The sequence below is a fragment of the Dermochelys coriacea genome, chromosome 4, assembly GCF_009764565.3.
Source record: "Dermochelys coriacea isolate rDerCor1 chromosome 4, rDerCor1.pri.v4, whole genome shotgun sequence".
NCBI lineage: Eukaryota > Metazoa > Chordata > Testudines > Dermochelyidae > Dermochelys > Dermochelys coriacea.
The window spans coordinates 95,966,848-95,994,475 of record NC_050071.1 but is presented as its reverse complement, the minus strand read 5'-3'; the positions used below and the strand labels follow the sequence as shown (position 1 = coordinate 95,994,475).

The following is a 27,628-nucleotide window of genomic DNA, read 5'->3' as shown; positions in this document are numbered from 1 at the left end:
ATATAAATGCAGTTTCTTATAGTGTTACATCCATAATGTGCTGAACTACTGTGTAATGTGGACTTTCTATATAATCTGATATGATGCAACAAATTAAGAGATGATAAATATAGTATTAGATTGTTATAGAATCTAAGCATTGGTTCAGTTGTTGCATTGATGTTTCACTGTTGTGTCTGTTCTGAAATAGTGAATTAGATTGGGAATAAACCAGAAGCTGCAAAATATTCTGCAATATGGGTTTGTTGGTATTTTTAAGACTGCGAGTGCTAAAATGTTAGGAACCCCTACTCCCATTAGAGTCTCACTAATTTTAATATACTCTCATTAATGAAAGCTTTGAGTCAATGTGTTGGCATACAACAACCAGTTTAATGTTTGAAATGAAAAAAAAATTCCGTAATGAAATAGCAAACAACATCAGAAAACCCCAAAGAATGTTTTTCTTCCAAAATATTATTTTTTGCTATAAACTCCATCTATAACTAAAAAAAACCCTTGCAGAGGCTAAAATTCTTTCACTTGTAGAGAAAAGTCATGAGCAGTCTCAACTAGTTATGCTGTTCAATTAAAAACAAACAAAACAAAATGTAGTATATTTAAATTAACTTTTAATAAGAAGTACAAAAAATAATGTTAAGCAATATTTTGCATGTGGTTAATAAATATTCTTTAACAGCAAGCAAAGTGACACATTCAAACATAAGTCAAGTTATTTCTTTTACACTTTTAAAAAAGTAACCACTCTGTCCAGTTAAAACAAGGTCACAAATTACAGAATATTATCATCCCCTTTACTTATTTATACTACTAGATAGATAAATGAACTGTCACCCAGAAGTTTTTATAGGATGTTGATGTTCAAGGTTAAGTATACTTACATTTAACATGCAGTTTCTTTATTGTGCATGTACTTTATATTTAAAATTGTGACTATTTTTTGTATGCATCGACTCCATTCTTATTATTTCCTGTTACTTAGCAATATATACTAAGCAGCTATTTTTCAAGCTCCTATACATTTTCAAGCCCTGGTGACACACTGAAATACACTTACCATCAAGTGTTTAGGTATGTTCTGATTCCTGTTTAGTTGAGAAATTACTCCCAATGATTCCTCTCTGAATCAAACTTGAATTTGTAAATGCACGTGCATTAATATTTAGTGTGATCACTTTCGATAAGTAAATTTAAAGTGCCCTCAAACAATTCTGAGTAAAGTGACTATGTGTGGAAGTTTGTTGTTTAGCAGCTGGATATTATTTATTCAATAATTTATACTATGTGAACTGTACATATGTATTCTAATATATAGCTGTAAAGTACTAAGTTGCATTCTGTTCTAAAGCTAATCTACAGTAGCCTGCTAACTGATTAATTCAGCCAAAATGAACATCTAAATACAAAACCACCAAAACAAGAAGATCAACGCAATATCTTGTTCCATTCTATATTTGAATCCATCCCCAAAAGCCTAAAAACATAAGATGGAAAACAAAGATGACCCTTGAAGCTTACCTCCTTTAACAGTTTACAAAATCAGTTAGTGAAATCTTTGAGCACCTTTAATGCATATTCATGAGCCCCAGGCCAGCTGACAGAGTGAAGAATTCACAAAGTTATGTAAAATAAGCAATTAACATTTCAAAGTACAGCTTAATTTAAATAATTAATCATCAAGTTACAGAATAAAAATATTTGTGAGAGTGTGTATGTAGACACCAGCACTAACAGAAGGGTATGAAACATCTTGCATATTTTAAAACACATTTCAAATTATTTTTCACAAGTGTTGTTCCTGACTTGTAATTCACAGTATTTTCACAATATTGTGAATATCCAATATCAATACACTACTGCGAGTAAAACAGGCATGATCAAGGCCCAGTTTTAAATGTATTTGCTTCCTTTATTTAAAAGTTCATCTTCTCAATGTGAAAAGGTAAATAATAGAGGAATTCCCAGGGAGGGCTGGATCTGACTCCCATTAGTCAATGGAAAGACTTCTATTGACTTTTGTAGTGCATGGACAGGTCCTTAAAATCTAATCAAAGTCCTCTAAGATCAATGGGAGTTTAGACACTGATCTCAGTGGGAGCAAGATCAGGCCCTCAAAGTGAATACTTCTCAAGTAAGGCCCCAGTCCTGCACTGAAAACCACATGGGCACAAGGATCCACCAAGTGGCTCTGATCACAGAAGCATGACCTAAGTGTAAAAATAAAGGGGGGTTAGTTGAAAATAAAGTGAAAGATAAATATTTAAACAATAGAAGCAGAGCAAAACAAGCTACCAATGCAATTAGCATGGGCCATTCCCAAAATTAGGTCTCAAAGTGTTTGCCTTTTACACCTCTATTTGTGAAGTGGGGAATCTATCATGGATTCCTGAAAATCTTTATGAAGCTGTAATTTAGAAATCTAAATTCAGGATAATAAAACCATATTTTCCAATTGTTAGGGATTTGGATTTATTTACAATAATGAGGAAAAAGGTCTCCCGCCATATATAATACAATTAGCATAACAGAAAGTATTTTAAAGCATAAAATTATGTTGAGAATTAGTTATCCAATGGAAGACACATTATACAGTTTCTGAGGGAAAATGTTTGATATTTTAAAATTAATAGGTTCCCTTATTTGGAACCCTAACTAGTAATAGTTTTTCAGGTAAACATAATTTGATTAATGATTCTAGGTTTTGCAAAAGACTTATTTTTAACCAAAATTTAGAGTTCCTTATTTCTGTGATATCAAATGATAAAGCCCTGATCACTGAACTTTATTTAGACTTGTTCCTATGTTTGTACACTTATCCTTCTACTTGCTGTTTTTGAAGGAAGCATTAAATAATTTTCCTGGTTCTGCTGATAACACTCACTTTATCATCTTTTTTTGCTCTGCTTCATGGCTCTGTGTTCTGCTGATCTGAACTTTGATAGTATGGGCCATGTGTTAACTCAAAGTGGGATTGGGACTGATCATAATTTCATATCCAGATATGGACTTATTTTTCACATAAACACTTAAGTTAGGAGTGCACATTTTTTAAAAAGTGCAAATAATGATATTTGTGATTGTGCAGAGGGCCAATGCACCTCTGAGGCTCCACTTAGGCCCTCAAAATAAGGCATTACATACAACCTGAGGAAAACGTATTGGGAACTAATAGGATTTACTTTATTCCTGACATATCTGTTTTCTTTTCAGGAGTTGCAGAGAGATGGAAGAGCACAAAATTAAGCACATTATAGTTATGAAGTGGTTAGCGGCATTGCTAATCCAGAGGATTCAAGATTATGAGTCAGATCACCAAAAGATCATGATTACAAAAATCCATTGGGGTCTGATCTGCCTTTTAGCCTTTAGTGCAAAGCTGTCTGCCCACAATTGGTGTGTGATAACTGCAAGTTCAAAATCCAACCTCAAATGCACACAAAGGTACGTAAGCTTTCCCAAGGGCTCTTTAGAAAGGGACTCTACTTACCATCTCCTCTGGAGAAGTGGAGTTGCTATGCTATCCCTCGCTGTCCCATTTCTTCACAATTGCTCCCCACATATCTCAACCACTCTCCTGTCCCTTTCACATTCTCACTTCAAGTACCCATAGTCTCCTGAGCCCGTATCCTGCCTCTGTGTCCCTTCAGTCCCTTTCTCTTCACATTCTCCCTCAGTCTTCTCATTCTTCTCTTGCACTCCCTTCAGAATTCTGGTTACCTCCCCCAACTGCATATAGTTTCTCCTCTAAGTTTCCAAACTACAACAGAGCCTTCATGGCAGACATTTTCCCTGAGAGTATCATGGCTCAGATCCTCAAAGATATTTAGACTCTTAACTTCCATTGATTTCAATGGAAGTTAGGAGACTAAATACCTGTGAATATCTGGGCCCATGTAACTTCACACCAATTCAAATAATAGGACCTGGTGGCCATTTTGAATAAGGCAAAAAATGTACACTAAAGTGCTGGGAGAACATAAGGACATAAATAAAAATCACAATAGCACAGGAGTTTGCAGCTGCATTAAATATAAATAAAAGGTGAAGTTACTTTGTCGGTCTGAAAGCATCAACAAGAATGTTTGGAAGCCAGTGCATTACAACAGACACACTAAGATAGGAGACTACCACAGAGGGTGCCAAGATTGATAAACCCTGGGCTCTCTATCTTTTCTCACCCCCTAATTCCAAATTACTATTAATATTTGGGTACTATTCTCTAGCCTTATTCATCAAGGAGTAAATGTTGCAGTCCCTACATCGAAAAGCTATTCTTTAACCCTAGCTTGGAACCATGTTGAGCCCAGTACCACAGTGTTAGGCAATTTTATTTTTTTTATAGTTTTAAATTATTAGAATTAAATTTTAATTCTAATATTTTTAGAATATTTGTTATAATTTATATTTTAAATAATTTTTATTATATTTAATTTTAATTAATTTTAAATTATTTATTTTTGGGGTCACGTAAGAAATGCAATACCAGAAGGCTTGGGAGAATAGCCTTGGAAGGGCAGAGGGGGTGGGAATAAACTAGAAAGGGACAGAAGTTAGGCCAAAAATTCAAATTTAGGTTCCTACATCCATAAATTAATCTCTTAAATAAAAGTGGGCTGATTTTTGGAAATGCTTAACATCAACAAATCATATTGAAATTGATCAGGCTTCCAAGGCTACGTCTACACAGGGATAAAAGACCCGCAGCACGGCCGCAGCTCTCCTGAGTCAGCTGACTCGGACTCACAAGGCTTCACCTGTGGGGCTAAAATTTGCTGTGCAGACATTCGGGATTGGGCTGGCATCTGAGTTCTGGGACCCTGGGAGAGTGGAGGGTCCCAGATCTCAGGCTCCAGCCCAAGCCCTAACATCTACACCGCAACTGTCAGCTGACCCAGGCCAGCCATGTGTTTTTTCCCCTTGTTGTAGATGTATTCCAAGTGCTCAGCTCCTATGAAGGTGCCTAAATATGAATTTAGGAGCCTAATTTTTAAGGTTTGAAAAATCTTGGCCACAGACTAAAATGAATTAAAAAAACCCCCTAAGGCTGGCATTTCAAAATTCACGTCCGGATACTTGTGTTCACATAAATCTTTGCATTCAGCTATACAGTTGTCACTCTTAAGAACTCACCAGTTTTATTTTTAGTCATTTTCATCATCATAAATGATTTAACGCTGGAATCATAAGGACAACTGATAGAAATTGCTTAAAATGCAATAAACAAAAGAAGCCAACATTAAATTTAGACCAACTGTACAAGGCTTCAAGCTGAAACTCTGCTTTGAGAAATGCCCTTGCAAATTCAACTGACTGCATGTAGCTCTCTGAAAGCATATTTATGCACACAGATTGCATTGACATGGTGTCTGTTTTTCTATGTGGTAAGTATGCGATAAAGGTCTGGTGGTTATGCGATTTACTCTAGGTGTTGCACAAGTCTAGAGGGACTGTTCAGTGAATTAAATAGTTGCTCCTAAGGCATTATTTTTGACTCTGCTCCCAAAACTCCCATTGATTTAGGTGGGAACAGGAGCAGGCCCTCTGTGAAGTTGAGGGTGCACAATTTACCGCAGTCCCAGTGCAGCTATAAATTAAACATGTTATTTTTCTCAAGCGAAGACAGGACTTGCTTGATTCTGTAAGTCAGATATCTTTGTGTGTAAAAAAAAATATACAGCCCTCTCCCGTCACACAATCAAATGCACCTCTGGACACACTCATATACAGTGCTTAATTTGTAATGAAAGAGGCGCCAGAGCTTTAGCAATTAGGTGCCAGGGCTCAAACCATTTTTTTTTTTTTACATTCATGACTGATACAGCAAACACAGAGGTGCCGGGGGCTATGAAATGCCAAGCCTAGAGGTGCTGGGGCTCAGCCCTGGCACAAATTAAACACTGCTCATGTATCTAGAGGGCAGAGTTCCGACTTCCCATTATTTGAGACAGCAAACCTAACGTTGCTGAGCTATCTGGGATGTAATTGGGGTAGAATACAGACTTTACTCTTTATAAGCACAAACCTGTGAGGTGCTGATAGTCCTCAACTCCTGTTGAGGTTAATGGGAGTTGAGAGCCCCCATCAGATTGCAGGATGGTGCCGAAAGGTACATGAAAACAGCCATCAACCCACTCTGAGTCTGAGAGCAGATAAGCTTGGGCCTCCACTATACTACACAGTCACAGCCCTTTACCAGAAACAGAGAGAAACATGAAAGGATTTTTCTACCAAACCAATACTTACAAATATTCTACATATGTACATATGTTATACCTGGAAACTATGACATTAAAGGGATCTTTTATAATTTACAAATAAAACATTTTTAAAATGTATAATTATACCATGAAAAACCTTTTTATTGCTTGCCTTCAAACCTTTTACACTTTATCACCCTATTGCACACATCTCTGTATTAAATGGAAGATCTACATTTATATATAAATATATATATGAAAATAAGGATATTTCTATTTTAATGTTTTGAGTAAAGTGCTTGTTTTTCAACTACCGTTGATGAATAAAGATGGTTTTATTAGAGGGGATGAAGGGAATACACATTTCACCAGTGGTTCTCCTTTCTATTTTACTGATGTTATATGGAATATCTTGCTTGACTAAAGTCAAGTCTGTCTTCATTGTAAAGTCTACTAATAAAATGCATTTGTGACCTTGGCATCTATACTGTCATGCAAAGCACAAAATAGAATCACATTAAAAACAAAGAAAAAGACAAGAAAATTAAACAGCAAAAAAAGCAATGTTAGATTCTTCTTCTTTGTTTTTGCTAGTTTCCATGTCTTAAGATAATTCATTTATTCATTTTAGAAATATTTGTACCAGTTTGTCAAACTTTGAACATACCTATTTTATGCACTATACTCAAGTACTGTACAAAACTGCAATAAATGACACTATACGATGACATATGTTTCTACTGTAAACACACCATCATAAAGGTGTATCTATTTTAAAAGGCCAACTAGTAACTGCTAATGTATATGTGAATCAAAATATTTTTGATTAGCCAAGTATATTAAAATCTAAATACAGTGCACAATTATTAGGTATGCCATGATTTACCAGGCCTTTCAGGGCATACGGAATATTTGCAAAGGTTCAGATGAAAATTAATTTTACTAACATTAAATATTCATATAAAATTGCAAATGGCAGCTCCAATTTTGTTATATTTTGTGTATGAAATAACTGACAGTTACTGATGGTGCACTGAAGTTTATTAAAAATAACACTCAAATCTTAGCAAAACCCTTTCTAGTATACAAAGTTGTTAAGTGATGTCAGTGAAATGTAAAGTTGCAATTTACAAAAGCAGCAATAAATCTTATCGATGAGGACAACTTCCTGGACTGCAATCACAAACTGCAGTTTCCTTTGAAAACAGTGGCTTCTATGGGCAGATGTGAGGAAGCCTTTTTAAGGCAGATTTTCCTGTAAATACTAAGGAGGAAAAAGAGCATTTTATATTTCTGATATACTTGACCCTAAAAAATTTGAGTGTCAATTACCAATAGTTATGAGCCTGATGTCAATCTAATTAAAAAAAAAACCAAAATACCTTTTCTGACCTTGCTGGAAAGGAGAACTTGGTTCAGCAACCTCAGAAAAACAAACACTGAGGAGAAAAAAAAAGTTTTTCTAGTGGAAGTTGATTGATGCTCTCCACTGCTCACTTAAATGAGTTGGAATACTTCATTAACAAGTTCAAAGCAGGTCTTGAAGTAAGGAACTAATGGCTTTAGCATTCCAATAGTCTTTACTAAGTTTTAAACATAACTACTTTCCAAAATGGTTGTGAACAACAGAATAGTTTGAGCTCATCAGTCTATAATATATACATGGGCACTCCCATTGTATGAAATAAGATTTTTTTTTAAAAAAAAATCATTTTTAATGACGGCTTCTCCCATTAAAGTAGAATCAATCAGTTATTTTATAGAAAAATATTTTAACTTTAAATTAAAAAAATATCATTCCTAAATAGTTATGCAGGACCATATTTTCCTCTAATTGTATGGAGAAGATATAATTCTGTGCATTTGAATCCCAGTTTAAAGGAAATCCCCTGGGTAGAACTTCTAAAGAGCTGGCTATATTAGCCATGGGTGTTATCCGTTTACAGATCCATGAATAAACACTGTGTCTCTCCTTTGGAGATACACGGATAAGATATCTATATACACTCTGTACATATTGGTTCACAGATTAGCAGTTATTAGTCGTACTGTACATAGCAAAACAACCTATCTGATATAATGATGCTATACATTCCCAGTGTAATTCAGCTTTTAGGTTGAGGGAGCAAACCCAAGTAAGACAGGTTCCCTGTTTAAATATGTAGCCCAGTACACTAAGTTAAAAGTACCAAATAAGACTGGAAACACTATTCTAGACATTCTGTCAATTTTGCTAACACTGTTGAATGTTTTCTTTGCTTCTTGTGGCTTGGCTTCTGGCTTTGCCTTGTTGGGTTCTGTGGTTGTAGCACTCTTGGAGATTGTTGGTAGCACTGAGTCCTTGGTAATATTTGGAGCATAATTGGCAACAGCCACTGCATAGGCATTGTTTTTCTTAATGACAGATGCTTTTTCTTTTTTCTATTGGAAGACAGCATGGGGTTAAATATTTACTGCATGGGACATTTGCCAAATCAGATTCAATAAAACAGCATTTCAAGTGTTTTTTTAAAAATAATGAAGATTGGAAAATAAATATCGGTGATTACTATAACGACAAAGCATGTGTAGATGATGCCCTCAGTCTTCTATATGGAAGCTACAGAATAGTGTCTCAATCTAGTAGAGAAATCTGCAAGCATAGGCCCTTATGCCCACACGGAGTCCCACTGAAGTCAACAGGAGTCTCCAGGGGCAAAAGGGTCCATGCTTGTGCATATCTTTGAAGGACTGTCTTCTCCCTAGATTGATTGAGTAGGAGCCAGCTTCAGAAAAGGATTACAGTCTCTAGTCTTGTCTTGAGGCCCAGTATTCTGACAGAGCTAACGGTAAACAGGAAACAGGGAATGGATCAGGAAAAAGGCCACCACCAGAATAAAATGTAGTTGAGAATGATACAATCCACTTTCATTGATCTAATGCCCAGTTCCTACCACAGTGAAGCAAAAGGAGGATTACAATGACTGCTGAAGGGGATAATTTAAGACTGATTGCACAGCCAGATGACTAAGGTTACCTGTCAGTACATTAATATAAAAATTAGGAAGTGGGACATCTCTCCCCCCCATCTAATGTTTGCATTACTCATAAACCCCATAATCCCACACCAATAAAAATACAAACTCTTACTGTAATTCAATTATTTAAAATACTCCAGTTATTCGCATATATTTTAATTATATTTATATTTCTTGCTTGGGTGGCTAACGACAGGTTTCAGAGTAGCAGCCGTGTTAGTCTGTATTCGCAAAAAGAAAAGAAGTACTTGTGGCACCTTAGAGACTAACAAATTTATTTGAGCATAAGCTTCCACGAGCTGAGCTGTAGCTCACGAAAGCTTATGCTCAAATAAATTTGTTAGTCTCTAAGGTGCCACAAGTACTCCTTTTCTTTTTGGGTGGCTAAGGATATTTTAAAATCCTGCAATGGACCTGTGGAAGAGACATCTGTGAGTGAGTAACAGCCCTACTTCCCATTATCATCACTACGTGAGGTATGATCTACTTACCCCTGCCCCAGATTGGATGGTCGGGATTGAGGGTGAGGGTAAGGTTAAGGAGGCCTGTCACTGGCCACTTCCGTACCCTGTCCCTTCATCCCCTTAATACACAAGAGTACAAACCTGTAGTCTGTACAAGGTAGGTTGGCTATCTATGTTCCATAACATAGATACCTGAACAAGATGTGAACTAACAAAGCTATGTCTTTTCAACAATTGTGGCCCAAAAAACCTTTCCACTCTTTCCTGTACTATGCAGGATCAGCTCCTAGGTTATACAAAAAACCCACATTTTTTAAATCTAATCACCATCTTTCCTATTTGCTTACGTTTTGTATTTCATTCTGCTTGGCACATGATTTTGAAAAAATAATTTCCATGCTTTTTCAATTTCCATTTTTTCTTGTGTGCTAATACAATGCTGCAATGTTTGCGTTGCAAACGCTGTAGTGGAATGTTAAAATCAAAAACAAAACATTGTCTTTATTGGCTTTTTTTTTTAATTCAACCACCTGAAAAATATTTCTGTTAATATTAAATTTTGTAAGACTTAAGTTACACAAACCCTGTATTTTGGCCCATATTCCTTGATGGTGACTCATCTTTTTGACTATGCAAAAAGCAAATGTAATAGTAGACCCTGATAATCTACCTTTTCTAAAATAGTGTCAATCAGATATATGAATGAGTGAGCAAATGTAGGTAAACACATACAAGTCTGAGCCATGTCTTGGGTCATTTTTTCCCCTGGAAAACAAGCCCACACCCTGCAAAGTGTTCTGTCTGAACAGAGCAAGGTTGACTTCACTGGCCCAGCTTCAAGAGTCCGACCACATGCAAGGCGGGTCAAGATCTGGACTTCAGAGGCTAAATTTTCCAAGAGACCATCACCCTTTAGGCAGCTAAACATGGCAGTGTGGACATAGCCTGCCTTTCACTGCGGTGTGTAGCTACACATACCCTCACACACCACAACAGTGGTGTGAACTGTAGATGTAGCCTATGTTCCATGGAAAAAAAGCTGCTGGAGGTGGTCTAGGGGAGGGCTGAGTTTCATTCCAGTTCTCACCTCATGTGAGGCGTGGTGTGAATTGGTGTACTGACTGGAGTGTGAATGTGGACTGTTATGTACTATGGAAATTCCTATGATCCTCATCTCAGTTCCCCAACGAAATGCAAGTTCCAAGCCTACTCCAGAGTTAGAAAAGAACCTCAGTGGAATGTAAACACAGTCATTTCTCCTTGACCCTGACACATTGAAAGTGGCTGAGCTTTGTATTGTGTTCAGGATCAGGGTGTGTAAAACCAGAGAGAAAAAGAACAGAGAGATAGGTGCATATGAGCTAATCTGCAAAATCCCTTCTTTCATACCCAAGAACTGTGATTTTAAAAAAATCTATTACAGTATTTGTAGTCCCATTAATGGGATTTTTCATATTATGGTAAATTGTGGGTTTTGTATTAGAAACAATTGAAATATTGAAAGCTTAACTTTTAGTCATTAGATGATTTCAGGGAAACAGATATTACAGTACTGTAGAAAACCCCAACATGATTTTGTTCTGAATGCAATTTCTAATTTTCAAATATTTAGACAATTGGATATGGGAAGACTGTAATTATTGAATAGGTTGTTAGAAGATAGAATATTTTCAACTGACAATCGGTAGGTAGCCTTTACAGAACTAATCTTGTCATATATGAACGAGATGAATTTCAGAATGGACAGTTCATGAGCAGTAGAATTAAGGTAGCAATACTGAAAGAAAGGATGGAATGGCTTCCTACAGTAGTCACTTACAGAGGAACAGAGCTAGATTCCTCATCAGTACATTTGAGAGTTGTAAGAAATAAAATAGGGAACAGATCAACTACCCTATTTATAAGGAAAGGGCATTTAAGATCAAGAATGACACCCTGAGTAGACACGCTGTTGATGCTGGGTCACTTGAATTTTGCTTGTTTTGCTCAGGGAAGGCATAGTTTAGCTGTTAAGCAGCTGCCACTTCTGAGCTCATGCAAGAACACTCTTACACTAATTTAAAGAAATAGCTGAAGGTTGATTGGAGCGTTCATAAGTCTTCCTATATCATTTATAATGGAGCGTCAATGTGCCAGTCAGAAAAGCTGCATTGGTTTGACATGCAGATAATCTGTTGGTAAGTGATTCAGGATCTAGTTCTAGAATCTAGAGAGTGATGCCTGAAGTTGAGGGTGTCTCATTCTTCACTAGAAGCAAGAGGAGTTAAAAAGGATGCGCTGTCACTTTTTCTACTGTTCTTCCTTATTATTAATATAATATTTTGCACTTGTATGCACCACTTTACACATTCAAAGCACTGTGCAAACATTAACTGTTAATCTTTGCTTCACTCCTATTAGGGAAATACATAATATTGTACCCAGATTTGGGTCAGGAGCAACCACAACTTGGAGTTTTTCTTAGCTGAGATTCTCTCTCATTTACTGAATGAGGGTATGGTAGAGAGAGTAATTACATAATATAAAGTCAAGAGACAGCAATAGCATTTGTTCTGTATTTTTTACAACAACAATGTACAGGACTTGACATCAAATCTTACAATAACACCAGTATATTCAGGTGATTAAAACACTCTTACATTAAGTTAAAAGTTTCCACACACATTGTCCCTTCTATACCAATATCAAAAGTATTTTATGTTTTCAATTGATTCAAACTTCTGTTGATCTAAGGAGTCCCTGAGAGTATGTCTACACTGCTTTTGGCTAACTGAGCTGTTTTCAAATCCTCCAGAATCCATTACAATTAGCAATAGGTGTCTGGTATCATCCGATTGTGTTTCTGGTCCTCAGACATCACTCATTTTAATATACATTATTTCTCATATTCTGTGATCTCTTTGCTACCTTCAGTCCAATTGGATTATATTAAACTGCACTGGACTTGAAAAATGACAAGAATCAAATTAACTTACTGGTATATTGTTTCTCAAATAAATTATAAAGTGAGTAATGTCTGATGAGCTAGAAACACAACTGGACAATAACCCATACCTACTTCATTTTAAAAGGATGTTTAATAATGGAGTATAAGTGATTTGAAAACAGGTGCAACAAGCCAAAGTGTCATCAATATGAGTATGTTTTTGTTCAGACATTAAAATAAATGAGCTAAATCCTGAACTTCTAATTCAGGCAAAATTTCTGTTGACTTCAGCAGGAATTTTGTCTTAAACTAAGTATGTTTAGGATTTGATAATATATAAATTGAGAGCACACAAAATTTTGGTGTGTGGAGACTTCTTAAATGAAATATTATAATGAGAGTTATTGCAAGATATTGTTGTAAGTCTCAGTGTCTCAGCTACTGCTATTACAGCGTAACGACTGTGTGTTATAACTATATGTTTTCAATAAATCCAAGGATATGACTGAAGATTCAATCTTGCATTGAGTCATTCAGATGTCATTTGTTGGCACTAAGAATAGAACATATACTAATTTCAGCTTGTTTGTGAAGGCAGGCAGTCACATTGTGGAAACTAAAGATTCAATTTAGTGCCCACTGAAGTCAATGTGAGTCTTTCCACTAACTTATATGGGTGTTGGGTTTGGGCCTAAAAGCTATCAATAGGCAAGGAGTCTGCAGGGTAAAATATACAGGACCATATTTTCAATAACAAGTGCCGAAGTTGTGCCTGTAGAATATGCAGATCCTGTAAGCACAAAAAAGGTGATTACAAGTGCAAAATATGTAGTTATTTATGCAAACCAAGTTTCTGTGCATGCAACTACTTATTTAATGCACGAAGATAACTGTTTAATAATGGCATTCTTATTTTGAAAGTGCTGCTTAGACTCCTACTTTGAAAGTGGAAAAAAGGATTTGAGATTGAGCTTTTCAACCAACAAGAAGTTACAATTAACCGAATGGATAAAGTGTATGTTAGAGGCTAGAGCACAGGACTGGAGGGTCAGGAATGGCAAGTCCTGGTTTCTGGTTGGCCACAGTCTCACAGTGTGACCTTGAACAAGTTACTTTACTAAAGTCTTTTTTCCTGATCTGTAAAATGAGAATACTTCGGAGCTCACACAGGTGCTACTAAGCTTAATTACATTTAAGGTTTGTAAAGTGCTCTGTGGTATTTGAAGAATGCTAAAGAACAGCAAACTATTAACACTTACTCTCTATATCTCAGAAAGCCTAATATTCAACTGAATATTAAACAAATTGAACCAGAGTCAAAGTAACGATTGTAGTGAAGTCTCGCTTTCCTTAGCAAACCGCATGGCCACAGGGACCCAAATGACATTTTCTTGACTCTCTTGCAGATTGATGAGAGCTGCCAGTAAAAGTGCAAAAAGAGATTCATAGATACTAAGGTCAGAAGGGACCATTCTGATCATCTAGTCCAACCTCCTGAACAACGCAGGCCACAGAATCTCACCCACCCACTCCTACGAGATGTTACTGAGAACTTGAGCAAAGAGGGTTCCGCATAGTGCAGACAAATGCGCACAAGGATCAGCACCATGAACAAACTGGAACTGCACTAAACTCAGAACTGATGGCTTAGGGAGAAAGTGGCCGTGACCAAGGGCAACAGAGCCTGAGACACCATGTGGTCAGAGCACAGCTGTTTAGATGAAATCCAAATCAGTGAAAACCATGTGTACGGTGCTGGCATTTTAATGATTTTCCATTACTCCTACAGCTTGTCTGGAGAGTGTTTATGAGCTGCACTTGAAAGAAACTCAGAGGGAGAGCAGCCACATGAGCCAGCCACTGAAAAATGTGACCTGAGTTCTAAAGAAAAAAATTCTCTCACTCCTAGCTGCATAATGCCTTGTGACCTACTTTGGACAGGCTATTCTTGCCAGCCCACCCGGCTGTCTTGCCTCCTACTCTCAGCTTCCTCCACCATGCTTAGAAGTCCTACCAATAGGTCAGCACTTACTTGCACCCTTGCCAGACCAAGCCACTGATTAGGGTAATGATAAGATGGACAAGAAGAAATTTCAGGTAGCGTAAGATTCATAAAAACTAAAAAGGCCTCATCTTCTGAAATTAAATTGGTCAGAGGACCATTATGTGCTTGCATTTTTCCATGCTTTCTGGGATTTAGATACCAGGCCCATATTCAATTTAATTATTTTTTGCAATGTTCCTCATAAGCAGTGATACAAGTGAAATCCATTTCTTACTGGTACGCCCCTCCCCGCCATGGGGGGGCACATGACCTCCTCATGTGACCCTCCATGCGACTCCTCAACACCCCACCCCCAGCCCAGGGCCCCCACGTTCTCCCCATCCCCGCCCCATGATCCACCCCCCCTTACTTTGGGGCGGGAGGGATAGTCTCTGACGTGCCGTGCTGGAGACTCCCCTCTGTACAGCAGCCAGCCCCACAGGAGGACAGGGCTGGGGACAGTACAGCAGCCACACCAGAGGAGCTGCCGGCATGGGGCACCAGGTAGCCCCATGTTCTGCTCCTTTCCCCACTGGGGTTCCCGGGAGAGCCCTGAAGTTCCCGGGAACCACAGCAGGGAAAGGAACAGAACACCGGCAGCATCGCCAGCAGCTGTACCTCCCTCAGCCCTGTCCTCCAGTGGGGCTGGCTGCTGGACAGAGGGAGGAGACCCTGCATGGAAGGGCTGGGGCAGTACAGCTGCACCAGAGGAGCTGCCAGCGTGGAGCTGCCCAACAGCCCCACAATCTGCTCCTCTTTCTGGTGCACCATACCAGCTATAAATATCTTGCTGGTACGGTGTACTGGAGCAGACCGCCCTACTTGCACTGCTGCTCACAACACTCTGGTCCACCTAGAATTTGCCAACTTTGCACGTCCCATGGTTAGGGACAGCCTCTCTTGAGTCATGCCTCAGGTGACAAAGCTAGCTTCCTGCACCTTGTTCTGAGTGGAATCACACTGTCCAGCCACTCTAAGACTGGGTCTCTGGGCTGCAGGCCCCTTCCCCGACCCCCGATTTCTCAACCTGCTAGCTAAACAGCCCCAGTTGAGTTTGGCACCTGTAAACCTTTTCCCTTCAGGTGTCCACGACAATATAAGTTTGAAGTGACCCAGAAATAGCGTCTTCAAAACAAAGCATTATTCATTCACCCAAAGGTAGAAAGCACACAGAGCAAAGGGCTAAAGAACAGAGTCCCACAAGTATATTGTCCCTTACCTACACTTTAATCTTTCCTTGAACATTTTTGTAAATTCCCCTTAACCCAGCTAACTCCCATCTCTAGCTGGGAGGAGCAGACTCTCCTACCTGAAGTATGCGGTCTTCGCCTACGTATTTCTCCTTGTCTGACTGTTAGCTCTCCCTGACATTCCCTGGGCAGCCCCCTCTCATTCCCATGGGAAGCATCTTTAAGATTCTGGGACCCCCTTTGATCCTAGGCCTTCAGCCTTAGGATGAGTAAACTATGCAGCCTGGTGGGAGCCAAGCAGGGCCATTCCCTAATTAAAAGTTTACCCCCCCTTAACCCCTTAAGGAGCCACTATTTTGGTTCCTGTTTGCTTCCCCTTAACACCCTCTTTGATTTAACTCCTGGCACTTGGGCAGGTTAATATCAGACATAACCTGAGGGGCAAATTATATTTATAAATAAAACCCTACATATAACTCCTCATTCTTCACAGTAATGCAGATAAAGCACAAGAGGGAAATGGATAACTATAAAACAAATAAGGAAATAAAGAAGTTGGGTGACTGTGACAGTATCTCCAATATTTTGAAATGTAATGGATGCAAGTTAAGGAAGGTGATGTAAGCAGAGTCAGGATGAGCTCCACCCTGACATCTGGTGGTGAGTTGTGGCAAGTTGTGGAAGAGAACTTCAGGGGCTGATCTCATTTGCATAGACACACCCACCCCGCCTAGCATGAGCCCATAGCTGCTCAAATGGTCACTTTGGCTGCTGTGGGATCCCCAGTTTCTGTTATTGGGGCAGGAAGAATAAATTATTATCCTGATTATGTGAGTCAAGGATAGTGGAACTGTGCTTGGCCTTTTGTTATGATGGAGGGACTCGCCATCAACCTAGTAGCACTCGCTAGGCAAGGGACATGGGTTCCAAAACTCAGTGAATTGAGAGAGGTTGGGGACAGGTATTAATACTTGGTGATATGGACCCCATTATGCTAATTACACTTCCTCCTCTCTCCACTTTGGAATATCAGAGCTAATTTTAATTCTATTAGGAGTCTAGTTACAGGCTGCTGAGCTGAATTCACTTTGGGCCAATGGTGCACCAGCACTGAGGCTCCTCTACTACAAGCTGTAATCACAAAAGAGCTAAACTTACTAAGAGCTGAAATCACGGAGTGTTGTGTTAAATAGTGGGGGAGCCTGAAGATATATTGTGGAGCACTTTGTGGGACAGCTGGCAGAGCAGAGCAACTCTTGGAGCAGAGCAGTTTGCGGAACAGCTGGAGTGGTTCATGGGATGGCTGGCAGAGCAGAGCGGCTGGTGGACCGGAGCAGTTTGTGCGACGGCTGGTGGAGTGGAGCGGAGCGGAGCAGAGCAGAGCCCCATAGCACGGTGGGGCAATTGGCTTTGGACCTCTTAACACCCCCCCTCCACCCAGGTTGGGAGGTAAAACTCTGCAGATAAACTTTCGAACTCTGGTGCTGCACTGACTAGGGACAGAGACTTTTGGATTGTTGGATTTTGTGACTTTGGGTTGCTGGACTCAAGAACCAAAGGGAAAGGACATGCCCCAATTTGCTTGGGGTGGGTTTTTTGCTCTTGGGTTGCGTTATGAATCCTGTTGGTGGTGTTTCCACAACATAATGCCACATTGTTTCTCTCTGTTATTAAAAGGCTTTTGCTACACTCAGACTCTGTGCTTGCAAGAGGGGAAGAATTGCCTCTTGGTGGCGCCCAGCGGAGGGTGGTATATATTTGTCCCAGGTCACTGGGTGGGGGCTTGAGCCGGTTTTTTCATTGTGTTATTGGAATGGAACCCCTAGATACTGAACCCGGCCCTTGTTGCTGCCAACTCCGATGGGCAGAAGGGTTACACTTATTTTCAATAAGTCTGAATAAAGATTTTTTACAGAAATATTACTCTGATTTTATTCATTTCCACATGAAGGACTCAGGAGCATAATGTGGTGTAACCTCAGATTTTATATTTTTGACATTTAACAAGACTCAGATAGGCTATTGATTAATGTGGCGAGAGCCTTGACACAATAATCATTTCTCCAAGGACAGCCTGCTAGAGAAAGTTCTTGTATGCAGTTTAATTTCTGCGAGAGGTTGGCAATTTGAGCACACACTTTACAATATCTTTCTATCCACACCTACTTTCATCTCACAAGACGTAATCTTTCTTTTGGTTTGAAATATCAAGTATTTTTCAGTAGTAACCAACTATCAAAATATCTGTTAAACTGTTTTCTTAGAATTGACTGGAAATATAAATGTGTTTCACTATCATTTACCTTATCATTGACTACGCTTTTTCCATCCCATGCCCATCCTCGTTTTGTGAAGTAATTTACAGTGGCAAATTCTATCAATGCAGAGAATACAAATGCATAACAAACAGCAATAAACCAATCCATGGCTGTTGCATAAGCGACTTTGGGGAGGGAATTTCGTGCACTGATACTCAACGTTGTCATTGTCAACACAGTTGTTACTCCTGTAGAGGGTGGAAAAAAAGAAAATGTCAGCAATTTTAATTGAATTTTGAAATTGAATAAAAAATTCAGAACAGGAACATCTTACAGTACATTTCTAAGAATTATAAAAATGTTTACGTAATGTTCATATAGTATAGTGGCATACTAGGTGCACCATATTGAAGGTGGCAGCAGACTTTTCCTTTGTAACCTAGTTTTGATTCACTTTTTTTTTTAAATAAAATTTTGGTTGAAAATATCTGAAGATACAGTCTTGAAAATACATACAGATTTTTTTTTTCATTTTTTGATTAATCAGACTTTTGGGAGAAAACCCCACAGTGAGGCAACTAAATTTAACTAGTTTTCTTTATGAAGTGTGTCAAATCACTTTGCAGCAGTATAGCAAAAAGGACATGTTGATGAGCATTTGCAGTGCCAATAATCCCTGCCTCCTCACAACTGCCCAGTTTCCCAACTAGAGAACCCAAGAGATGGTCAACTTTTCTGAGGTCAGCCTGGCTTCAACTGCATTGCAAACAATGGAAAAGAATTAATGGCTATCTTTCCAAGGAGTAGTCTTTTGTGTCCACTGTCAAAGACTATACATGTTTGGCAGCCATTCTGACTAAGTACAGCCTGTGGTTTCACTCCTATGGGGGACAACAGGAGATTGCAGGTACCTTTGCTAGTGGCTGTCTCACTTCCACGTACAATTATTAAGTGAAGTAAGCTGGTCAATTTCTCATTGAGGTAAAACGGATAATATTATAGTACGACAAATTAATTGAAACTTTCAGATCTACTATTTGCTTTTAAACACTGAAAAAAAAACAGGGAAAACAAACAAAAATACTTTGCACTTCATGAAACCCCACAGTGGATGATAAAGCCATACTCAAAACAATACAAAAAACAGGATATACAGAAAAAAGCCATATGCCAATATAAATCCACCCATTGACACAAATACACCAACACTTCCCCTAGTAAATCAACCCTACCCAACCAGAGTCACCAAAGTTACACTCAGACACCCTTAACTCTTCCATCTCTGGAATGCCATTAAAAATGTCTCTCTCTCCTGGATAAGAAACAATACAAACTTGTACACATACCAGAGATAAATATATCCAGACTAATATTGACATGTAGTCAAAAGAGCCTCAGTGACAAAAAAAAGAATTACTAATAGCATCTCATAGCTCACAATTCAAATATTACAAACAAAAAATATTTGTTATAACTGGTTACAGTTACTAAGAGGAAATAAAACCAGATCCCTAAAAGAGCAGCAATAAATATTAACTCCACAGGATTACAGGAAGGAATACCAGCATCAAACAAAGAATGGAGAATTCATGGACGGAAACTCAGCAAGATCCTCCATCACTGGAAATCAGTTGTCCAGGCTGTGCAGAATGGGGCTCCACCATGTATGTTTCCTCTACTGGCAAGGTACTTTTAAGCACCATTGGGAAAGAAAAAGAAGCAGAGAGTGGGTCTGTTCAGTCCCCTTCTGCCTTTGCTGTCTCTGTCCCCCTTCAGACCCTAAGCAAGGAATCTCATTCTCTGAGAGGATTGTGAGGGGAAAAGGAGGCTAGGCAGACAACCTCCATTCTTCTCTTCCCCACAGTGATTAAGAGGACTTCTCTAGAAGTTACAGAAACACACTGCTTATTGCACATAGTTTCCAGGCATCAGGCCACACATCAGATATTTTTATTTTTAGAATCCACCTATTAGGGAGGTAGCAATAGTTATAAAATCAACAGCAATACTGTTGTGTCAGGTGGGAGCTATCCCACTGTACACTGTGGCAATGCAGAATAAATACTTTATGAAAACATGCTGATATGCATTAAATGCTTGTTCAAGCATTTATTTCCCTTCTTAGATTTCTATTATCTGGCTCAAAGAACTTTACTGATTACTTTTGATTCCTTCCCCAAAAGAGAGAAGGGGACTCCACACCTTAAACTTAGAAGTAATACATACAAACTGTACCTCTATTCAGGTAATTCAGATAAATCAATTTCATTATATACAGATATCTATGAAGTAGATAAGATCTTTGCTTCCCAAAGATAAGATGACAAGAACTCCTATATAAATATATACAGAGGCCAACAATGTTCTGTTTAATTCATAATGTTTGGAGAAGACTAATTTTCTTGAAGCCACATTGGCTTCTTTGGTTTCAGAGTAGCAGCCGTGTTAGTCTGTATTCGCAAAAAGAAAAGGAGTACTTGTGGCACCTTAGAGACTAACAAATTTATTAGAGCATAAGCTTTCGTGAGCTACAGCTCACTTCATCGGATGCATTTGGTGGAAAAAACAGAGGAGAGATTTATATACACACACACAGAGAACATGAAACAATGGGTTTATCATACACACTGTAAGGAGAGTGATCACTTAAGATAAACCATCACCAACAGCAGGGGGGGGAAGGAGGAAAACCTTTCATGGTGACAAGCAGGTAGGCTAATTCCAGCAGTTAACAAGAATATCAGAGGAACAGTGGGGGGTGGGGTGGGAGGGAGAAATACCATGGGGAAATAGTTTTACTTTGTGTAATGACTCATCCATTCCCAGTCTCTATTCAAGCCTAAGTTAATTGTATCCAGTTTGCAAATTAATTCCAATTCAGCAGTCTCTCGTTGGAGTCTGTTTTTGAAGCTTTTTTGTTGAAGTATAGCCACTCTTAGGTCTGTGATCGAGTGACCAGAGAGATTGAAGTGTTCTCCAACTGGTTTTTGAATGTTATAATTCTTGACGTCTGATTTGTGTCCATTCATTCTTTTACGTAGAGACTGTCCAGTTTGGCCAATGTACATGGCGGAGGGGCATTGCTGGCACATGATGGCATATATCACATTGGTAGATGCGCAGGTGAACGAGCCTCTGATAGTGTGGCTGATGTGATTAGGCCCTATGATGGTATCCCCTGAATAGATATGTGGACAGAGTTGGCAACGGGCTTTGTTGCAAGGATAGGTTCCTGGGTTAGTGGTTCTGTTGTGTGGTGTGTGGTTGCTGGTGAGTATTTGCTTCAGATTGGGGGGTTGTCTGTAAGCAAGGACTGGTCTGTCTCCCAAGATCTGAGAGAGCGATGGCTCGTCCTTCAGGATAGGTTGTAGATCCTTGATGATGCGTTGGAGGGGTTTTAGTTGGGGGCTGAAGGTGATGGCTAGTGGCGTTCTGTTGTTTTCTTTGTTGGGCCTGTCCTGTAGTAGGTGACTTCTGGGTACTCTTCTGGCTCGGTCAATCTGTTTCTTCACTTCAGCAGGTGGGTACTGTAGTTGTAGGAATGCATGATAGAGATCTTGTAGGTGTTTGTCTCTGTCTGAGGGGTTGGAGCAAATGCGGTTATATCGTAGCGCTTGGCTGTAGACAATGGATCGAGTGGTATGATCTGGATGAAAGCTAGAGGCATGTAGGTAGGAATAGCGGTCAGTAGGTTTCCGATATAGGGTGGTGTTTATGTGACCATCGCTTATTAGCACCGTAGTGTCCAGGAAGTGGATCTCTTGTGTGGACTGGTCCAGGCTGAGGTTGATGGTGGGATGGAAATTGTTGAAATCATGGTGAAATTCCTCAAGAGCTTCTTTTCCATGGGTCCAGATGATGAAGATGTCATCAATGTAGCGATGCTGCTTTTCCACAATTTCAGCTCGTGCACGTCGGCGGAAGCAGTCTATGTAGAAATCCAACACACCTCTGACCAACATATTAACCCACAGAGACCTTCCTGCCAACACTACAAAAAGAAGGATTCTAGGTGGACTCCTCCTGAAGGTCGAAAAAGCAGCCTGGATTTCTACATAGACTGCTTCCGCCGACGTGCACGAGCTGAAATTGTGGAAAAGCAGCATCGCTTACCCCATAACCTCAGCCATGCAGAACACAGAGCCATCCACAGCCTCAGAAACAACTCTGACATCATAATCAAAAAGGCTGACAAAGGAGGTGCTGTCGTCATCATGAATAGGTCAGAGTATGAACAAGAGGCTACTAGGCAGCTCTCCAACACCACTTTCTACAAGCCATTACCCTCTGATCCCACTGAGAGTTACCAAAAGAAACTACAGCATTTGCTCAAGAAACTCCCTGAAAAAGCACAAGAACAAATCCGCACAGACACACCCCTGGAGCCAGGACCTGGGGTATTCTATCTGCTACCCAAGATCCATAAACCTGGAAATCCTGGACGCCCCATCATCTCAGGCATTGGCACCCTGACAGCAGGATTGTCTGGCTATGTAGACTCCCTCCTCAGGCCCTTCGTTACCAGCACTCCCAGCTATCTTCGAGACACCACCGATTTCCTGAGGAAACTACAGTCCATTGGTGATCTTCCTAAAAACACCATCCTAGCCACTATGGATGTAGAAGCCCTCTACACCAACATTCCACACAAAGATGGACTACAAGCCGTCAGGAACAGTATCCCCGATACTGTCACGGCTAACCTGGTGGCAGAACTTTGTGACTTTGTCCTGACCCATAACTATTTCACATTTGGTGACAATGTATACCTTCAAATCAGCGGCACTGCGATGGGTACCCGCATGGCCCCACAGTATGCCAACATTTTTATGGCTGACTTAGAACAACGCTTCCTCAGCTCTCGTTCCCTAATGCCCCTACTCTACTTGCGCTACATTGATGACATCTTCATCATCTGGACCCATGGAAAAGAAGCTCTTGAGGAACTTCACCATGATTTCAACAATTTCCATCCCACCATCAACCTCAGCCTGGACCAGTCCACACAAGAGATCCACTTCCTGGACACTACGGTGCTAATAAGCGATGGTCACATAAACACCACCCTATATCGGAAACCTACTGACCGCTATTCCTACCTACATGCCTCTAGCTTTCATCCAGATCATACCACTCGATCCATTGTCTACAGCCAAGCGCTACGATATAACCGCATTTGCTCCAACCCCTCAGACAGAGACAAACACCTACAAGATCTCTATCATGCATTCCTACAACTACAGTACCCACCTGCTGAAGTGAAGAAACAGATTGACAGAGCCAGAAGAGTACCCAGAAGTCACCTACTACAGGACAGGCCCAACAAAGAAAACAACAGAACGCCACTAGCCATCACCTTCAGCCCCCAACTAAAACCCCTCCAACGCATCATCAAGGATCTACAACCTATCCTGAAGGACGAGCCATCGCTCTCTCAGATCTTGGGAGACAGACCAGTCCTTGCTTACAGACAGCCCCCCAATCTGAAGCAAATACTCACCAGCAACCACACACCACACAACAGAACCACTAACCCAGGAACCTATCCTTGCAACAAAGCCCGTTGCCAACTCTGTCCACATATCTATTCAGGGGATACCATCATAGGGCCTAATCACATCAGCCACACTATCAGAGGCTCGTTCACCTGCGCATCTACCAATGTGATATATGCCATCATGTGCCAGCAATGCCCCTCTGCCATGTACATTGGCCAAACTGGACAGTCTCTACGTAAAAGAATGAATGGACACAAATCAGACGTCAAGAATTATAACATTCAAAAACCAGTTGGAGAACACTTCAATCTCTCTGGTCACTCGATCACAGACCTAAGAGTGGCTATACTTCAACAAAAAAGCTTCAAAAACAGACTCCAACGAGAGACTGCTGAATTGGAATTAATTTGCAAACTGGATACAATTAACTTAGGCTTGAATAGAGACTGGGAATGGATGAGTCATTACACAAAGTAAAACTATTTCCCCATGGTATTTCTCCCTCCCACCCCACCCCCCACTGTTCCTCTGATATTCTTGTTAACTGCTGGAATTAGCCTACCTGCTTGTCACCATGAAAGGTTTTCCTCCTTCCCCCCCCTGCTGTTGGTGATGGCTTATCTTAAGTGATCACTCTCCTTACAGTGTGTATGATAAACCCATTGTTTCATGTTCTCTGTGTGTGTGTGTATATAAATCTCTCCTCTGTTTTTTCCACCAAATGCATCCGATGAAGTGAGCTGTAGCTCACGAAAGCTTATGCTCTAATAAATTTGTTAGTCTCTAAGGTGCTACAAGTACTCCTTTTCTTATTGGCTTCTTTGGAATTCTAATGCAAGCTTCGTTGGTGATCTTTTCTAGTCTTGTTTTAAATGTCATTAGTTTGCATCCTATAAACTGCTACTGGTTGCCAATTCCTCTAAAATGTTCAGCTGCACACTTTGCGTCCTAAATCCTATTCAAATTGCAAAATCACCAAACAGCTGTTAATGAAGGTTTCTGGACTTTTATTTATCCATTCAATAAATTGAATGATGTCCAAGTCATCACATTTGTATAACCTGGACTGATTGAAGAAAAAAATAAAGAGAATTTATATTGCAATGCCAGACTTCCAATGTGGAAATCTGTGGCATTCTGTTCTTCAATCAACAGACAACAGATTCTGAATTATTAGGATTAATGAAAATGTAAAAACCTTCTCCATCATAAGGTCTCCCTTAGGGCAAAGCATTGTATAAAGATAATTTACCTATTTCTCACTGTTGGACCTACTATGACTGAAAAAATCAGTAAAGCTGAGGAATCAGATCTAACTAGTGTAAAAGGAAGCACATATATTTCATCTACTATACAAAGATGGAAGAAAATTCACATCTGTACATTAGCAAACACATAGAATGCATGTGGCTGTAAACAGTATATTAAGGATCTGATTTTCCATTCCATTACCCAAGTTTTAATTTAAGTGAAGAAATACTGGTGTAACACTGGTGTGAGAGTCATGAGTGGATGGGACCTCTGGTAAGTAACACAAACAAAACCTCTTTGGAGGAAAGCAGTCTCCTGCCTTCAATCATGCAACAGTCTGAACAATGCTACCAATTCAACAAGCCTCATAAACATTGCCCAATGACTAATCACTCTTTCATAAGAGAGAAGGTTAATAAGGAGATGAACAGTCTCCAACTACACCTGACCTCAGGCAATAATATCCTAACCCTTTCCCAATCATATTGCAGATATGGCATCAAATCAATGGCAAGAAACGCTTCTTTTCTTTTATGTCAGACAGTAAGATGGCCACAAACAGTGATAGACAAAACCTTAATTTTGGCATTTTCTAATTTTACTGTTTAAAATATGGTTCTAGTCTATAAAAATGACATTGTGGGATTTCATGTTTAATGTTTCAATGATTTTATGTCAAATATACTTAGTTTATAAGTCTGAAGATGTCTTTTCTAACTGTCAGCCCTGCAAACCCAATCTGTGATCTGAAAACCAAGCTGTTTTTTTTTCTTTCTTGTGCCACACAACCAGTAATAAAGGTTTTCCAGGCCAAATACTTCCCTTATTTATACTTGTGCAGCAGCCCCATCTCCTATCCATTCCTGCACTTGGGCAGTGATTCTTTTAAAGAAGTGTATCTGCAATAGGGATATTATATGATTGCAATGGGAGTGGAATGTGGTTTACATTACTGCATATAGGACAGGAGTTGGTTTAGGAGAAAATCTTGCTATTAAAAAGTATTCCACCTTGTAAACATTTTGAGAAGCTCTGTATTAGTCTGAACCCTATCTATATCTTAGCATTACATGCATGAACTAACAGATGTAGCTCCAAATCAGAAAGCAAATAAAAATAAAAATTACTAGTGATGCATAGAAATGAGCATCAAATGGTCCTAGGCCCCAGAAGACAGACTGGATGGCCTATCTTCCCTCTCCTATTCAGTGTACAGGAGAGGGACTCACAATGTCCTAGAATTCAATATCAACTCATTTCAGTTTAATTTCTAGTACAAATGTGAATACTCGAGAGTGCCCTCAATACACTGGACATGTGGGTAACTGCTACAGTAAACAACACTAACTGAAGTGTAAAAATATTATTTGCAACTTCCTTTTGATGCTCCTCACTTTGCCTTTTCTGAAGGTGATTGGAATAGTGCTAGAGGAGCTCACAGGAGCTGTACCACCCCAAAATTTGCCTTAGCCTCCCCGTAGCCACTCCTCCCAGAGCAATGGGTACAGCGCTGGATTAGCCACTGGGCCCAGACCAACTGGGAGGCCACTGGCTTCTGTTGCCCACCGGGTGGGGTGGGGGAAGCCCCTGTGTCCCCCAATCCTATAGCCGGCAGAAGCCGCGGGATGGGGGAAGACCCCTGCAGCACCCACCCCACCCGTCCACAGCAGAAGCCATGGGACGAGGGAAGTCCCTCAGCAACCCCAAGTCCTGCCTCCAGCAGAGAAAGCCCGCAGTACTCTGACCCCTTTCCTGGCAGAAGCTCCGGGGTGGCAGGGAGGGAGGATTCCCAGAGCCCTGACCCTGGTCCCCTGCAGAACCGTGGCAGGTGGCAGTGGAAACCCCAGCACTCGGACGCCCACTGCGTCCCTGGGACTAGAGGAGCTCTCACTCCACGCTATGGCCCCATGGCCATCGTGCAGGGACAAAGCTTCTCCAGTCTTGGGGCTTGAGGGGGGAGGGGCAGAAAGGAGCAAACAGGTTGTAGGGTGGGCAGAATTGGGGGCCCCTGGGTAGAACAGGGGCAGGGTCCTTGGGAAGAGGCAGAAAGGGGTGGGGCTGTGGGCAGCACCACAGACAGAAGGGGCAGAACAGGGGAGGGTACTGCAGACAGAAGGAGTGGGGAGGGGCCCCTCACTTTCTCTGGCCCAGGTCCCCAGGAAACCTTAATCCGCCTCTGAACCATGCCACCCTTACTTCTGTTCTGTTGCTGATCTCGGCACTGCCTTCAGAGCTGGGCACCCAGCCAGCAGCCGCTGCTCTCCAGCCACTCGGCTGCGAAGGCAGAGCGAACAGAATGGCAGCTGCTGCTTTCAAAGCTCAGTGGCCGGAGAGCAGTGGCTGCTGGCCAGGCATCCAGCTCTGAAGGCAGTGCTGCCATTATCAGCAGCACAGAAGTAAGGGTGGCAATGCCATGCTAGACTAGTATAAAATATTAATATAAAGATAGTCGATTATATCTATGGAATAGCAAAGAAGAAATATTCTTACAGAAACATAAAATACCTTGGCTAACATTTTCAAATATAGGCATCTAACTCCATATTAGACAAATAAATGATCTTATTTTAAAAGGGTAATAATATTTTCCCTTTTATTCATAAGCACACTTTACTTCTAAATCAATAAATCACACTAGCAGGACATAAATGGAACTCTGAACGCTAGGGTACTTAAGAAACTATCTGAAGCTATCTCAGAAACATTAGTGATTGATCAATTTAGAGACCTCACAGTGGATGGGTGAGATCCCAGAGGACTGAAAAATGGCAAACATAGTGCCT

The 27,628-nt window shown here is 40.2% G+C and overlaps 1 protein-coding gene across 2 annotated transcripts in view; it reads right to left on the bottom strand.

Annotated features, from left to right (window-relative positions):
- Nucleotides 1-594: 594 nt before the first annotated feature.
- GABRA2 (gamma-aminobutyric acid type A receptor subunit alpha2) overlaps nt 595-27,628 on the bottom strand; it is an 89,946-nt gene continuing 62,912 nt past the window's right edge. Inside the window, exons 9-10 of one of the 2 annotated variants that reach the window (XM_038400372.2) lie at nt 18,142-18,344; nt 595-8,618 (exon numbers count right to left, since the gene is read on the bottom strand). In XM_038400372.2, the coding sequence (XP_038256300.1) occupies nt 8,310-8,618; nt 18,142-18,344 (512 nt within the window). In that variant the 3' untranslated portion in view covers nt 595-8,309. The remainder of the gene's footprint in view (nt 8,619-18,141; nt 18,345-27,628) is intronic. The other variant, XM_043513905.1, reaches the window with a different exon arrangement.